This window comes from Peromyscus eremicus, chromosome 7, assembly GCF_949786415.1.
Source record: "Peromyscus eremicus chromosome 7, PerEre_H2_v1, whole genome shotgun sequence".
Taxonomy (NCBI): Eukaryota; Metazoa; Chordata; class Mammalia; order Rodentia; family Cricetidae; genus Peromyscus; species Peromyscus eremicus.
The window spans coordinates 47,572,059-47,587,019 of NC_081422.1; the positions used below are offsets into that span (position 1 = coordinate 47,572,059).

The window sequence follows — 14,961 nt, forward strand, 5'->3', positions numbered from 1 at the left end:
AAAAAGAGCACATGAAGAATGTCTTCAGAATTCTAGTGAATTTATAAATAACTGCCAGTAACCTGCAAGTATAAATGCAATGTGTTACTTTTGAGTAGGCTAACTTAACAATACAAACCCTGCTTCAGGAGTTTGTCACATGTTTTAATTTTATGAATCTATCCTTGAGTGTCTTTCATATTACTGGACATAATGAAAACAATAGTACTTTACATTATAGGAAATATGTTTATTTTTTCTGCACTCAATTAAAAAATACTCATTCTTTGTCAGGGCTGGTCCATTATATTGTTTCTTTGGAGATAATGAAATATACATAAAATTATTATCCATTTAACAATAACATTAAAATTTCTGAATTGTATGAAAAACGGGTATGAACAAAGGATCCAGAACCTGCCTGTAAAACACAGAAACAGGGACTAGGTACACAGCTCAGTAGTAGAGCACTTGTCTACCATGTGCAAGGCCTTGGTTTAACCCTCAGCACTATGAAAACAAACAAAATAAGCATTTCCAATGGTGGGTAATAGGAGCCTACTGATAAATTCTAACAGAGCACATACTGCAAAATGGTAAAGTGTACAATACATCCTTACTTTGAGTATGTTTCTTGATGTTTCAAAATCAGTTTGTGAGAAAGAAACCCAGAGATGTGATCACTTCTGTTAGAGAATATATCCTCTGAGAATGGGACACATAGTCTAAGTGCCCCCAAGCTCTTTTCAACTTCTTGCCTACATAATGATGTCCATCAAAGTCCACGAAGGCACAGAGAATATTTAGTTTTGACTTTTGAGCAGGTGTAACACCAGCTCTTCATCCTCTGCTAAGGACAGGCCTGTATCCAAAGGCTCTAACGTTTCCCACTTGGCCTTCTTTCCATGATGACTTCTTGGTAGTACATCGTCCACTTCAGGGTTACTCCTTTTCCTCATTCCTTGCTTCTTCTTGGTGTCACTGGTGGGAACAAATCCAATGATTTACTTTATAAATAATTAACCCAGTATGAAGTCAACACATTTAAAATGGGACAGAATAACCCAAATGTAAAACAGATAGTTGGTAAGATGACATTATATGAGACAGAAAGAAACCAAAATACCATGACACCTATGTCATACACACACACACACACACACACACACACACACACACACACACACACACCTTCCCATTAGTGCATAGTTAGAGGGCCTATCATAAAACAGGCATATAAAGGGTACTGCATAAACTATATGGCAGTCAATATAATAATGACAAGAAGCTCTGGATATATTATTCATAATTTGAAGACACTGAGAAACTCCTTAGGTATGTCAGACTATAATATATCCCTTGTCTTAACATATCAAATTATCTCTATTTAAAGTTAAGCCACCCTTTAGATGGCAGGCTACATAGGCTATAGATACAGATAAGGGTATCAGGTACTACTTCTAATATTAGCTGGATTATGTTAAGATAAAGAGCCTAAAGTGTCAAAAAAGCACCAAATCAACTTCCTTCCTTTAAAACTGCAGACCTAATGTGCACATACAGTCTTAAGAAACTAAGTGCTGTTGGATAACCCTGTACACATCCTGCACACCAGTTATTAAAATAGAACTATCTTCTGAGAAGGGAAAAAAAATCACTAAGTGTATTCAATAAAGACAAAACACAGGGCAGATGAAAGGCTACTTGAGTTCAATCCTGGAAACTCACATGGTAGAAGAAAATTGCTTTCTGACTTCCACAAGTGGCCATGGCATAGTCGTAAATCAATAAACATATTTTAAAAAATCATAAACACTTTAAGATATCAGATTCAAGATGACACAATGGAGGGCATGGAGCAAGATGGCAGCTGAGTAAGAATGGCTGACAATCTCCCCTCCACCCACTCACCAAGTCGAACAGCTATTTACATGCTAACTGATCAGCACAGAGCTAAGGAAGTCAGTAATCACTTCAAAATAGCTCAATATAGTAAAAAGACATTTTTATAAACCTCATGGTAACCACAAAGCAAACATCTGTAACTGACAAATGCCAAACAGGAAATCAAAAATACAGCAACAACGCAATTCCCTTAACTACCAAGAAAGACTGTGATAGAGAAAGTAAACACAATAGTAGATATTTTATACAGAAAAATCCCCCAAATACCAACAAATTATTGGAACTAATCAGTAAACTCAGGAAAGATACAGAACGTAAAATCAACATACAAAACCCAACAAACAGCATTACTCTATCTAACAGTGAGTTACCCAAAATATAAATCAGGAAGCCCATCCTATTTATAGTTGTTCTAAGAAATAAAACATCTAAGAATAACACCTAAGGCGAAGTGGCTTGACAATGAGACACTAATGGAAAGCTTTTAATAAGGAAACAAAAAAGGAAAATTTGTTCTACATTCGTAAGAGTGGAAGAATCAATATTGTTAAAAATGTCCAAAGTGACTCCCAGAGTCAACATGATCTCCATCAAAGTGTCAATGTCATTCTGTACAGAAGTGGGGAAACAATTCTCAAATGTACATGGAACTAGGAAAAAATTCCTAAAATTTACATGAACCCACCATGAGGTGGGAGATGGGGAGAGAAAAGGGGGGAAAAGGAAGGCGGAAACTAGGGAGGGAGAGAGAGGGAGGGAGTGAGGGAGGAAACAGTAGCCAATCAAATAAACTCTGCAGTTTTATTATTTACTTAAAATTGTTCTGAGAATTAAATGAAACCAGGTAAATAAAAACATACAGTAGTTCTTAACACATTAACTTTCTGCCTAAAAATTATACCCATTCAAAAAATTCTCACAGTGGCTGTATATAATAACAACGAGCAAAAAATGCTACATAAATATCACATTATATTCCAACTACATGATGTATTAAAAAAAGAACGAATTGTTCAAGTTTGAATGGACTCCATTACTGTTTAGAAGATAGCCTGATATAAAAGTGAAAATGCCTAATCAGCATATCCATTTATAACCAGCTGGAAGCAAAACTATAGATAATTCCCCCATTTACCTCCCAGAATCCCAAATGCTCTGACTCAGCCACTTTCTTCACCAATAGGGAAAGGCAAGCTACAAACTATTCAAAGCCACAAACTGCTGAACTTAGAAAGGGTGCCTGAAGCAACCAACAAGAAAGACTTCAATAAGAACTCAACCAGCAAAGAATTAAGAGAATTCTTGTTTTTTAAAAAAGTAAAAGCTTTTTTAAAAGATAGTTAGTCACAATGCACTTAGGAGAGTGGGCAATTCTGTGCCAATCCCACTAGGTTACAGTGTTATCCATGACTAGATGATAAAGACACGCTGGGTTTGTCCTGCTTGCATGCTGAGTGCACCTGGGCGAGGCGCACAGAAAGCTTCATTAGTAGGCTCTGCTAACGTATCTTCCTCGTGTAATGTGCTCCTGCACACTATATTCTCTGCAGGAAAGACTGCTTCAGATTTTTTTTTTCCCAAAGGAAAATTGGATATGAATGTCGCCTATGTTCAATTAGCAACTGAAATTTTAGGAAGGCATTTTATGATTACTTTCTATAGCAAATAAGTGGTGGTATGAATAACAAATCATCTAGTAATAGGATGAGAATTCTATAGATAATCTGCCACAATTTAAGCTCTAAGAAATAGTAATCAGAAAAGCAACAATCTGGTTTCATCAGAAAAGGTCTCTTTCCAATGCCATGGTGTGCTAGAAGCCCTCAGTTGTTTCACACCCTGAGCTTGGTACTTGGTGGGAGCTCATTGGATCTAAGGAGGGACTGGGACTTCATCAGTTAGCAGACTATTATAGGCCATGTTCAATTAATTTCTTGGTTCTTAGATTATTTTCTACAAATCCTAGAAAGACAACTTATGGCCAAGAGTTGTATCAGGTAGCAGATAGCAGTTGTAATGGTTAATACTGACTGTCAAGTTGACAGATCTAGAATCACCCATGAGACAACCTGAGCATATCTATGATGGAGTTTCTCATTGGGTTAGGTGAGATGGAATAATCCACCCTAAACCAACTGTAACATTCCATGGGCTGGGGTCATGGACTGAATAAAACTGAAAACCTTCCGGGCATCAGTATTCACTCCTCTCTGCTTCTTGACTGCAGATGCAGTGTGACCAGCTTCCAATGATCCTGCTGCCATCTCTTCCCAGGCATAACTGATTGTGCCCTTAAAAGAACTCCAAGCTAAAGCAAACCATTCTTCCCTTAAGTTGCTTATTGTCTGGTATTTGGTCACATCGACAAGGGGAAAACAAAACAAAACCTCACACAACAACACAGCAACACATCACCAATGTCATTTAGCAAGTGATGGTAAAACATCCTGAAGATACTGAGGCTGGAAAAATGAAAATGCAGTTTACTCCAAAACAGAAATTCACAATATGAGTTCCATAAAGTAAGTGAACCCCAAAGAACTGAAGGGGGTAGAGCGGCACACAGCTACTGACAGCTAGTGGCCTTCAGGGTGCACAGAATATCTGGGTTTGAGTTCCATATTTTAACCTCCTATCAGCACCCCTATAAAGGATGGAAAGTGCTGGCATCTTTCCCCAGTCTTCAAGTGTTTGAGCCAAGGGTCAGGTAGGGCCATAGTACACTTGACAAAGCACATCATAAAATGTAAAAGGAAGGCTTAGCTTGGAGCACCAAAAGCCCCCCTATTATCAAAGTCAAAAAATTCAGAGATACTAATCTTTTAATAATCTAAACCATAGAGACTTCATTAGTAATGTGTACCTAAAGATCAAATCATACAACTAAGTACAGAGTAAAACATTGTATTTGATATGTAATATGACTAGACGGCAAGAGGGAAATCCAATGACTGTGACTTAACTGAAAACAGCAATACAAAAGCATCTCACAGTACCTAAAGCAAACACCTGAGCCAATTAGTTACTGGTAATTATGAAGAAAAGAGAAAAGTGGAATGTGATGTTTTAAATGCTAATATGTACTGATGAACTGATTTTTAAATGGGACATAACTTTCTTATTTCCTAAAATCTCTGAACCCCAAACTCAGAGATCTTCTAGAAGCTGAACTTATTTTTCTGTAGTTTTGATTTTCTGGCTTCAACATTTAAATCATTTTCAGACAATTTAAATTGCACCTCCTACAACAAAAACAGCATCTGTGTGAAATTCAAGAGCAACAAAGGATTGCGGGGCACGACACCCCAGTCTGCACACTGGATCAGCATCCCCACCAGCGCTCTCTAGTGGGAGTAAGGCATCTCTTCCCAGCTGTCATGTCTTGCATTTAGAATTCATCTCTGCTTCATCATCTTTCCTTCAAAGGTACACAGGTACTCAACTGGCCTATTAATATGGATCTTTCCCTTGAATTCAATACAGCTCAAATTGTTTATTAGTCATTTGGCACCTAGGATTGTTACTTACTTATACTAATGTGATTTTTCTCACCTGTATGCCATTTGGCAGCACCTTTAAAAAGTTTTAAAGTAAGCATGCCCAGAATTTTTTTTCTGGGAATCTTGCCCAAGGCAATAATTAAGGGTATGCTGAAAGATTTCTTAAGAAAGATATTTAACATAGAGCTATTTTTAATTTTGGAAAGTTAAAAACCCCAAAATCCAACCCTAAAGGATTAATTCATTAAATACGTTATAAAATTAAACATGAGATATTAATTAGCTACTGCAAAATTTTCTTTATGAAAACTGGAAAAAAAATAAGAAACCAACACAGAATGAAGACTCATCCACATTTTTAAAATGTTATGTGTGGAAAATGATTTGGAGGTTTATTTTTAAATGTCCTTTTTTGCTAATACATATATCTTCTGCTTTTTCTGTAACCATCCTATATTAGTCTTTGAAATAAAAATTAAATTCGAAGTTCTAAGAAGCTAGGTCATGCTAATTATTCTTTGTAATTCCACAAAGCTTCAAAGCACACAGTGTGGGGCGGGGGGAGGTTCCCATCGATAGCCTAACTTAGCACAGAAACAGGGGAATGGTAATGGATGATGGGTTATTTTCAGTAGTTTTTTTTAAAAGCTAGGAATTGCAGTGCACCCCTGTGATCACAGCACTTGGGAGGCTAGGGAAGTTGCTTTGCAGGTTGAGGTCTGGGCTATATAATGAGATTCTGTCTCATAAACAACAGAAGAAATAAAAAATATAAGCTAAATTACATTCTAGCCTTTGTTTAGGCCCCCAGAGCATCTCATCTTCTTCCTGCAGTCATGTGTCACCTTTAGCCTACTTCTTGCTAATTGGATCCTGTAGTGGACTAGAATGGCTATAGATTCTTACATGCATAACCTACCATGAAGTTAGCATCAGTCAGGACACATAAATAGGCAGAAGAGTGGATGAAAAGTAGCTGAAAATCTCCTCTGGCAGTAATACAGATAACTATAGGATCATTATTATACTATTAGGTTACATATTTAATTGCATTAATTGCCTAAAGTGTTCATGATTCAAATACTAGGATAAATTATTCATTCTTTTCTTTTTTTAATTTTTATTTTTTATTAAGAAATTTTCTATTCATTTTACATACCAACCACAGATCCCCCTCTCCTCCCTCCTCCCACCCCCACCCCCCATTCTGTTTTTAGAGAAAGCTTTCAACAGTTCTTCAGACCTTCATTCAGAGAGAGCTTTCCTAATACTTCATCGAAAGTGCACTTCAATCCTGCCTTCACCGGTTATTTCTTTCAAGGCCCTCATGACCGACTGTGTCCTACTTTCTGCTTGTTTCTTTATGATCTGTCTGTCTCCCAGTAGTATAGGCTCTATGAGAGCTAGGGTCCATTCTTTTTCACTCTCTGCCTACTATAGAGTCAATTTTCAGTTTCTTAATAGCTACATGCATAGAGTAAATGCTGAAGAACCAAAAGAAGGCACTACCCTCTTTTTGTAATATGGACATACTCTCTGTATATCAAATACATCACATGGCATTAATTTCACTATATCTTTCATTTCAACCAAAGCAGTAGAATATTTTTGCAGACTATTTTAAATGTAGGGGCTAACATTTTGAATATCAAGCACTTAATGAACAATTCTGAGATGGAAAATAATAAAAGGAGACATTCCAGAAAACATTACAGTCTATCAATTGCATTCTGATTTAGAATCTCCTACCAGCTTCACCTTTACTAATTACAATGATTACCATACATCACTGACCCCATTGAATTTCATATCTAGCTTCCTTTTTACTCTCATTAGATCTTCAACAATAATCTTGCAAGTTAAGCTTTATCATTTGGTTGACTGTGAAAACCACACAGAGCTTAAGTAATATGTCTAAGCTCCACAACTTGTAAAAGAAATTAAAATTCAAAGCGTTGACTGCAGAAAAGCCAAGAGTTGTTCTTGTTTTAACACAGACTTAACTTCCCCAAACCCATACTTCTTCTCATGTTGCAAAGTTTATGTCAATATCCAAAACTACATGGAGTGATGCATGTGAGCAAACATTCAGTAGTCTCTTGGTTCACAGAACCTCATGTAGCTCACATATCACCACTTGCTAGAGCAACTACTTTTGTACTATCAATGTTTATGAGATCATTCTGCAGAACCAGATAGAGTTTAAATTCCCGTGTATTGATAGAGTGTGGGAGCCCAAATTACTCAGGGTGAGAGAATCTGAGCTTGCTTTACCCAGCAGGGCTGCATAACGGATGATTTGGCCACAGGCATGTTTACCAGGTGTTTGGAAGTCTGCACATGGCTCTACGGTGTGCTCTGATTTTGCAAGAAGGAGGTCTTTTGCCTCTCCCCTTGGCATATCATAAAAAGTCCTTTCAAATAAACCTGTTGGGTATTGACCCAGGTCCTCCCGAAGCTCTCCTGTGTTTCTCTCTTTTTAATCGTCATCTAGGTCTCTCTTTCTGTCTGATATTTTCTTATCCCTCTCTCCTCCACCTAAAAATCCTTCAAAAGGTAGGAGCTGGACTCCCACAATAGGGAAAGGCAAAGAGGGGGAAATTGACTCAATGATATATTTTTCCATCAATAAGAAACAAGTTTATTATGCTGCAGTTCTTAGGAAGCTTTAGCCAGCACTTACAGGAGTCAGAAGTGTGGGTTTGGGGGAGACAACTACATATTACAATAGCAAGAACAAAAAAAAAACTGGTACCTGTTGTGAACATAGTTAACTGATCACATTAAACAGCATATTTTAAAATAATGTAGGGGATTGGGAAAACAAAAAACAAAATAACAACAATAACAACCCAGATCAGAATGTCCTTTAACTGGAAAACTACACTCCCTGGGGTACAAGGTTGTTTCAGTTAGAACTACTATACCAAGCTTTAAGAATGCTTCAAGTGTTATAAGACATGGCTTTAATCTAGGCTAGAAGACAAAGATCTGCTAAGAAAACTTGTCCATCTCTGCTGTATGCAGTGCTTTCTTGGAATACAGCATAGTGGCATGAACTCCCGTGGATATTAGGGCAAGTAGTTTACATAAGCTTGACTTTGGAAAAGAGGATGTATTGTATTAGAGCTCCTGCACTGAAGAAGGCTCTGTGTGTGTGTGTGTGTGTGTGTGTGTGTGTGTGTGTGTGTGTGTGTGTGTTTGTGTTCCATCATAAAACAGAAGATCAACAGCACAAAGAGCCACTGAAAGAACACATTTTATTGCAGCATCCATACACATCTTCAACTTCTTTATTTTCCTCCTCTCTTTCTCTTTTAGAATGCACAGAAAAGAAATTGAGCAAATCTGCAGACTGGTCTGATGGCCAAGAAGATGAGGTAGGTATTTAGAGGTATAGAAACAAATATTCCTTTATACAAAATCCCTGAAGATTCAATTGTCTGTGGAAAGCTAGTGTAGACCAAGTTCAGCCATCTCGGTGCTCAGTTAGGGTCTCTATTTGTACAAAACTTTCCTCAAAACTAGTAATAAATAAACATGTATGAATTCATTTAAAAACATTCTCCAAAAGTTTTGCACCTAACCTCATGTACTGACACTTTCAAATTCAAGTAAGTTATGACAGAGATGTTTCCTCTTATAAATTTTAATTTATAAAATCATGGCAATAGACCTAATGGAGAGTGTACTCCATAAAATCTACTGTTTCCTTCTATACTGAATGGAATACTTCTATGCTTATGGAATCAGTACTAAGAATGCATAACATTCTCAATGCCTCAATTCTCAATTTTCTGGTGGAACTAGAAAGAATTATGCAGGAGAATGTAGCACAGGAAGATGTCTAGAATTTATTATAAATATAACTGAAAATGCTAAAAAAAATTAATCTTAGATCAGAAGTCTAATAATCAGAAAAGATCTGGGTTGGTGAAAAGGAAAAAGGGTATATAAAAACCACAACTCTCACCATCATACCTTGACCACATTTCCTTTCATTAAAAATCCACACATTATTTGAAACTGGCAAAATCTTTTTGTTGTTGTTGCTCATAAATAATCTGGGGATTTGGTGAGAGCCAGGAGCTCCCTTTCAGACAGACACAGAGTTGTACCTGTTACCCAAATAACCACAGTTTTATTTTCTATGCTATTTCTAGATTTTTGAAATTGCTCTAACACTTATCTGCAGAGTCAAGGTTAAAAACAACTCTACTATGCAGAAACTTTAAACACGTAATTATTTCTCCTCCCCTATTGAATTGAAATATCATCTAAGTTTAAGCTAGAAAATCTTGCTACTAATCTACATGTAGAGTATTTTGTCCTCCCCGGAAATACATCAGCTTCTATCTCAAACTACTTTAACGGATTAGTTTTCAATATCAAAGATCATCATGCACCCAAACATATCCCCAATGTTCCAGCTATCTGACAAAATTAAGTCTTAAAGTTTAGTATTACTCTTCATTACTCTTCAAATGACTTCAAAAGAGCGGCAACTCAAGCCTTCAACAAAGTTGCTCATTAAATAATTACTTATACTGATTAAAAAAAAAGAATCAAAAGCATGGACACAACCTAAAATTCTAAAAAGGAAAAATACTAATGGACTATTCTATTATTATAATATAATATTAATGGAAATTTGATGCAAAGGAATGACAGGGTGTATGTATCACAAACATAAAATGCCCTCACATAAAGCAATGTCACCAGTGATGTCACCCATGAAGGCTGGGTGACTAAATGACAGAGTAGAAAGCACAAGCAAAACCTAGATGCAAAGGAAGTCAAGAAGGCGGTTTCCTAAACTCCAGTCTGCCTTTGAAGTTTCTCCAAATAGTTCTGTTTTCAAGTATTTCAAAGATAGAAGACAAAGTGAAAGGATGGCAGGCTACAATGAAAGACATGCATTATTTATATTATTAAGCTGACCTGACCTTTTTTCTCTATCTGCCAAGCCACAATGAGATTAACCAGCACACAGAGAGGATCAGATGAATGGAAACTGTAAAACAGTTTCTTCACTCACACACACACACACACACACACACACACACACACACACCACCTAGACTGTGTAAGGGAAAGTGTTGTTATATTTAAAATAATCCTCTAAATCCAACAAAAAACAAACCTACTTTTTTATAATGTGCCATGCCTGGCCCCAATAAAAAAAGTTCAAATGAGCTGGAGAAATGGTCTTTGCTTTTACAAAGGACCTAAGTTTGGTTCCAGCACCCACATCTGGTGTCTCACACAGCTACCTGTAATTCCACCTCCAAAGGAGACCCAACAATCTCCTCTGGACTCCAGGGGCTCCACACAACATGTTGGTGGAGAGAGAGGGGGGAGGGGGGGCAGAGAGAGAAAGAGGGAGAGGGGGGGAGAGAGAGAGGGAGAGAGAGAGGGGGAGAGAAAGGGGGAGAGAGACAGGGAGAGGGAGAGGGGGAGGGGGAGGGGGAGAGGGAGAGGGAGAGGGAGAGGGAGAGAGAGAGAGAGAGAGAGAGAGAATTTAAAATTCGTTGTTAAAAGAACAAAATGGAAAGGAAGGGTGGGTAGACGGTTCAGTGGATAAAGGACTTGCTATGTAAGCTTCAGACTGAGACTGAATTCCCAGAACATGTGTAAGACTTCTTTCAATGATGGACTATAATGTGGAAGTATAAAGCCAAATAAACCCTGCTGTGGGATGGTCTGTATGTTAAGTGTGTTGCTGATTGGTCAATAAATAAATTACTGATTGGCCAGTGGCCAGGCAGGAAGTGTAGGCAGGACAAGGAGGAGAATAAAGCTGGGAAGTGGAAGGCTGAGGAGAGACACTGCCAGCCGCCACGATGACAAACAGCATGTGAAGATGCCGGTAAGCCACGAGCCACGTGGCAAGGTATAGATTTATAGAAATGGATTAATTTAAGCTGTAAGAAAAGTTAGCAAGAAGCCTGCCACGGCCATACAGTTTGTAACCAATATAAGTCTCTGTGTTTACTTGGTCGGGTCTGAGTGGCTGTGGGACTGGCAGGTGAGAGAGATTTGTCCTGATTGTGGACCAGACAGGAAAACTCTAGCTACAAAACCCTTTCGTCCTCAAGTTTCTGTTGGTCATGGTGCTTTGTAACAGCAGTAGTAACCCTGACTAAGGCACCTGAGGTTGTCTTCTGACATCCACTGGTGCACTACAGCATGCACATGCCCTAACACAGATATGAACACATGCACACACACAGGATATAAGAATTGTTTCTGCCCATCTTTTCTTCCTCATAACTCATCTTTGATGCATATATGCTTGTGAAAAGTCCTCTGTACATTACAAAGCTGACTGAAAATCTTGAAATAGAAGTTGCTGAGCAAAAATGACTGGAGAGATGCCACAGAACTCAATACTAAGAGAACCTATAGAGATTACAGTAGTTCACTAAGACATTTACAAAGACAATCCAACATATTCAAAGATAAAACCACCATCAAACAGATGTTTCAAAGACAAAACCAAACACACAAAAGGCAAAACAAAAACAAACAAACAAAAAAACCACTGACCATCTATTGATTAGTATTAAGAACCGGTTAAAGAACAGCTAATTACATCTGAATTGGACCCATTTACTCAAAACAGGCTAAGGTATCATCCATACAGAAGTTATCTGTAGAGAAGTCACATTTAAACTGTGACAAAAGTCTTAGTACAAGCTATAAATCTAACTGGACTTATGCTATCTAGAACAACCTACCAAATATACCACTACACAGCAATTCCTGTACAGATACCCCCACCTTTATTTTTGCAGAAATAAATAATGAACCCAGAGCCCTTCACGTGCTAGGAAAGCATTCTGCTTTAGCCTGGCAATTTCTTATAAAGGAACCAGACTTAGTTCAAGGCTGTAGTCTACAAATAAAAGATCAAAAGAGAACAAAAAGGGAAAAAAAAAAAAAAGCCGAGCAGTGATAGCGCACTCCTTTAATTCCAGCACTCAGGAAACAGAGCCAGGTGGATCTCTGTGAATTGAAGGCCAGCCTGGTCTACAGAGCAAGATCCCACCAAAACTACCCAGAGAGACCCTGCCTCAAAAAACAAACAAACTAAAAAACAAAAAACTATCAAAAGATAGAAAGAACCTAATATTTTCTTTTTCATTTGAAACATTGAGGTTATAAATATTAAATACTCAATTTTATTAGATAGTGAATGAATCTCTAGAACATTCAGGTGTTTCTTCTTAATCATATTTAATACTTGGAAAATTTTACATCATTTGCAATTCACATGAGAATGGCCATGAACCTAACATGATGAATAGTACTGGATATGCAAGAATTAATATACTGCATGCAAATAGTCAAATCTCTTATCTTGTGAGACACAGCTGAAGAAACAATCTTACCAAAAGAGTTTAAAAGGACTATTGCCACCCCACCTCTGTCTGCCTCCGATTTCTGGTGTAGCTCAGTTGTTACTCTCTTCAGGGAACTCTCCTTGATCCACCAGGCTCAAGTGATCCATCACTGACGTGTTCTTCACGTTCATTTCCTATGTCTGCCAGGCCTACCACACCCCCGCCAGGCATACAAATCACAACATTCATGCATTACAATTTCAATACTTCACACTTAACTCTTTATAACCACAAGTGAACTAAAAGCTCCACAAAAGTGCAAGAATGGTATTTTCTGTTGACTCTTTTGTGCTGTGTCTACATTTATTATGGATAGCACGTGTCAGGCACTAAACCATTCTTTGCAGAAAGAAGGTATGGAGAGAAATGACACACACTCAAGAGACTAGCAAATCTGGTATTTCGTTATTTTTTATTTAATTTTGTGTGGGTGTTTATGTGCATGTGCTTGTGTGTACCATTTATGTGCCAGTGCTGGCAGAGGCCAAAAGAAGGCAACATATCTCCTGGAACCAGAGTTACAGACAACTGTGAGCCACCTGATACGGGAGCTGGGAACCGAACCTGAGTCTCCTACAAGTGTGGCAAGTGCTCTTAAATTAAGTAGAATGTGGATTAAACAATGCAAAACATTCTTACTATAGTTGTTTCAGCCACTGACATACATACTTTTTATCATTCAAGCATTGTGACTTCAATACACGGGCTACTTGAAAGAAAAATCATTTATGATCCCAAAGGCAACTGCTTAAGTTAGCCTTTTTCTGCTACAAGATAAAGAAGCTTCAAAACATATTAGAGATAAGAACAAATGACTGTGCACTCATAACAGACCATTGAAGAACGTCACCAATAAGTCAACCAAAACAAAGTCCTAGTTTTCCTAGGAACTTGTGTTGTCTCTGTTTTAGTAATAACAACAAAAAGAAACCCTAACAGCTATGTACTCTACCTAAACTACTTCCACAAGCCCAAAAAGGAAAGAGGAGGAAAAGCCAGAAAAAATTGGACCAATCTTTTAAAACAGATGAAAATGAGGAAAGAATCAGAGAAAAAAAGCAACATTTTCTGTTTGGATCTGCTACGAAAAAGAATACACTAAACTTGGGGCTTGAGGCAGAGTTTGGCTCACCCAGCACCAGCCTCTCCTGTATTATGAGCACATTCCTGCCCCTTGCCCTCATTTCAGCTGAAGATAAACTAGGATGCTTTTTTAAAGTTCACACCTGAGTACATTTATATTTATCCCCTTCCCCTCTCTTCCATGCTGGAGCCTTAGAAGGAACTCGAGGCCAGATGATGTTCATTGTTACTGAGACCACACTAAGCAAGAGCTGTGTCTCTGCTGTGCTAAATTAAAGGGGTTGAATGATGAACATTAGAACCCTTTGGAGTGACACAAGAGACATCACTTTGGATAACTCCAGAGGCCTGGGGATAGTTCAAATTCTCCTGCAGCTGTGCAATGACCTGAGAAGAAGGACAGAAGTAGAAACTTTAAAATCCTGGCAGATCTCCCTGGGGAAGAACTACTGACCACAGATTCAGTCATTCTTTACTAAATCTGGCTCTGCTTCTGCCTTCATCCTACTGACAAAGTGTCTTTCCATGTAGAAAGACAAAAGTGTTACTTACAATGAATATTTATGAGCAGCAACAAAGCACAGGAAACTTTCAAATAAAACCAATTCATACTAGTTCAAGACTAACTGATATTTTCTAATTGTTCTATCAAGTCCCTTAAGACTGAACTCATCTTCGGAAGCACCAAGTTTATATCCAAAAAATAAGCTTCTGAGAGTCATGATAACCAGATCAGCATGAGAACTGTTGATACTTGGTGGAGCCCAGAAAGAGCACAGCAAGTAAATCTGTAAACATGCAAGGAGAACACCCAAGAGCTGGTAGCACAAAAGCTTAGTAATCATCAAGTCGGCAACAGGCAAAGACAAGATGAAGCCCAACTGGAACAACATAGGACACCTGTGGCTACATTATTTCTGTAAACAGTAGTAGCTTCAGCAATTATTACTATTAAATTTACTATCTTTAGTCTTCTGAATACTTTAGCTAAATATAGACTACTATTTGTACCTTATAATAAACCCTGCTTTCTAGTCTAGGGAATGATAAATAGGGTTTACATTGTATATCAATTCCACTTGATTGAT

At 37.8% G+C, this 14,961-nt stretch overlaps 1 protein-coding gene across 1 annotated transcript in view; it reads right to left on the reverse strand.

Moving 5' to 3' along the window:
* Positions 1 to 208: 208 nt before the first annotated feature.
* Ddx10 (DEAD-box helicase 10) overlaps positions 209 to 14,961 on the reverse strand; it is a 171,263-nt gene continuing 156,510 nt past the window's right edge. Inside the window, exon 18 of the mRNA XM_059267888.1 lies at positions 209 to 960. Within this exon, the coding sequence (XP_059123871.1) occupies positions 783 to 960 (178 nt within the window). The 3' untranslated portion in view covers positions 209 to 782. The remainder of the gene's footprint in view (positions 961 to 14,961) is intronic.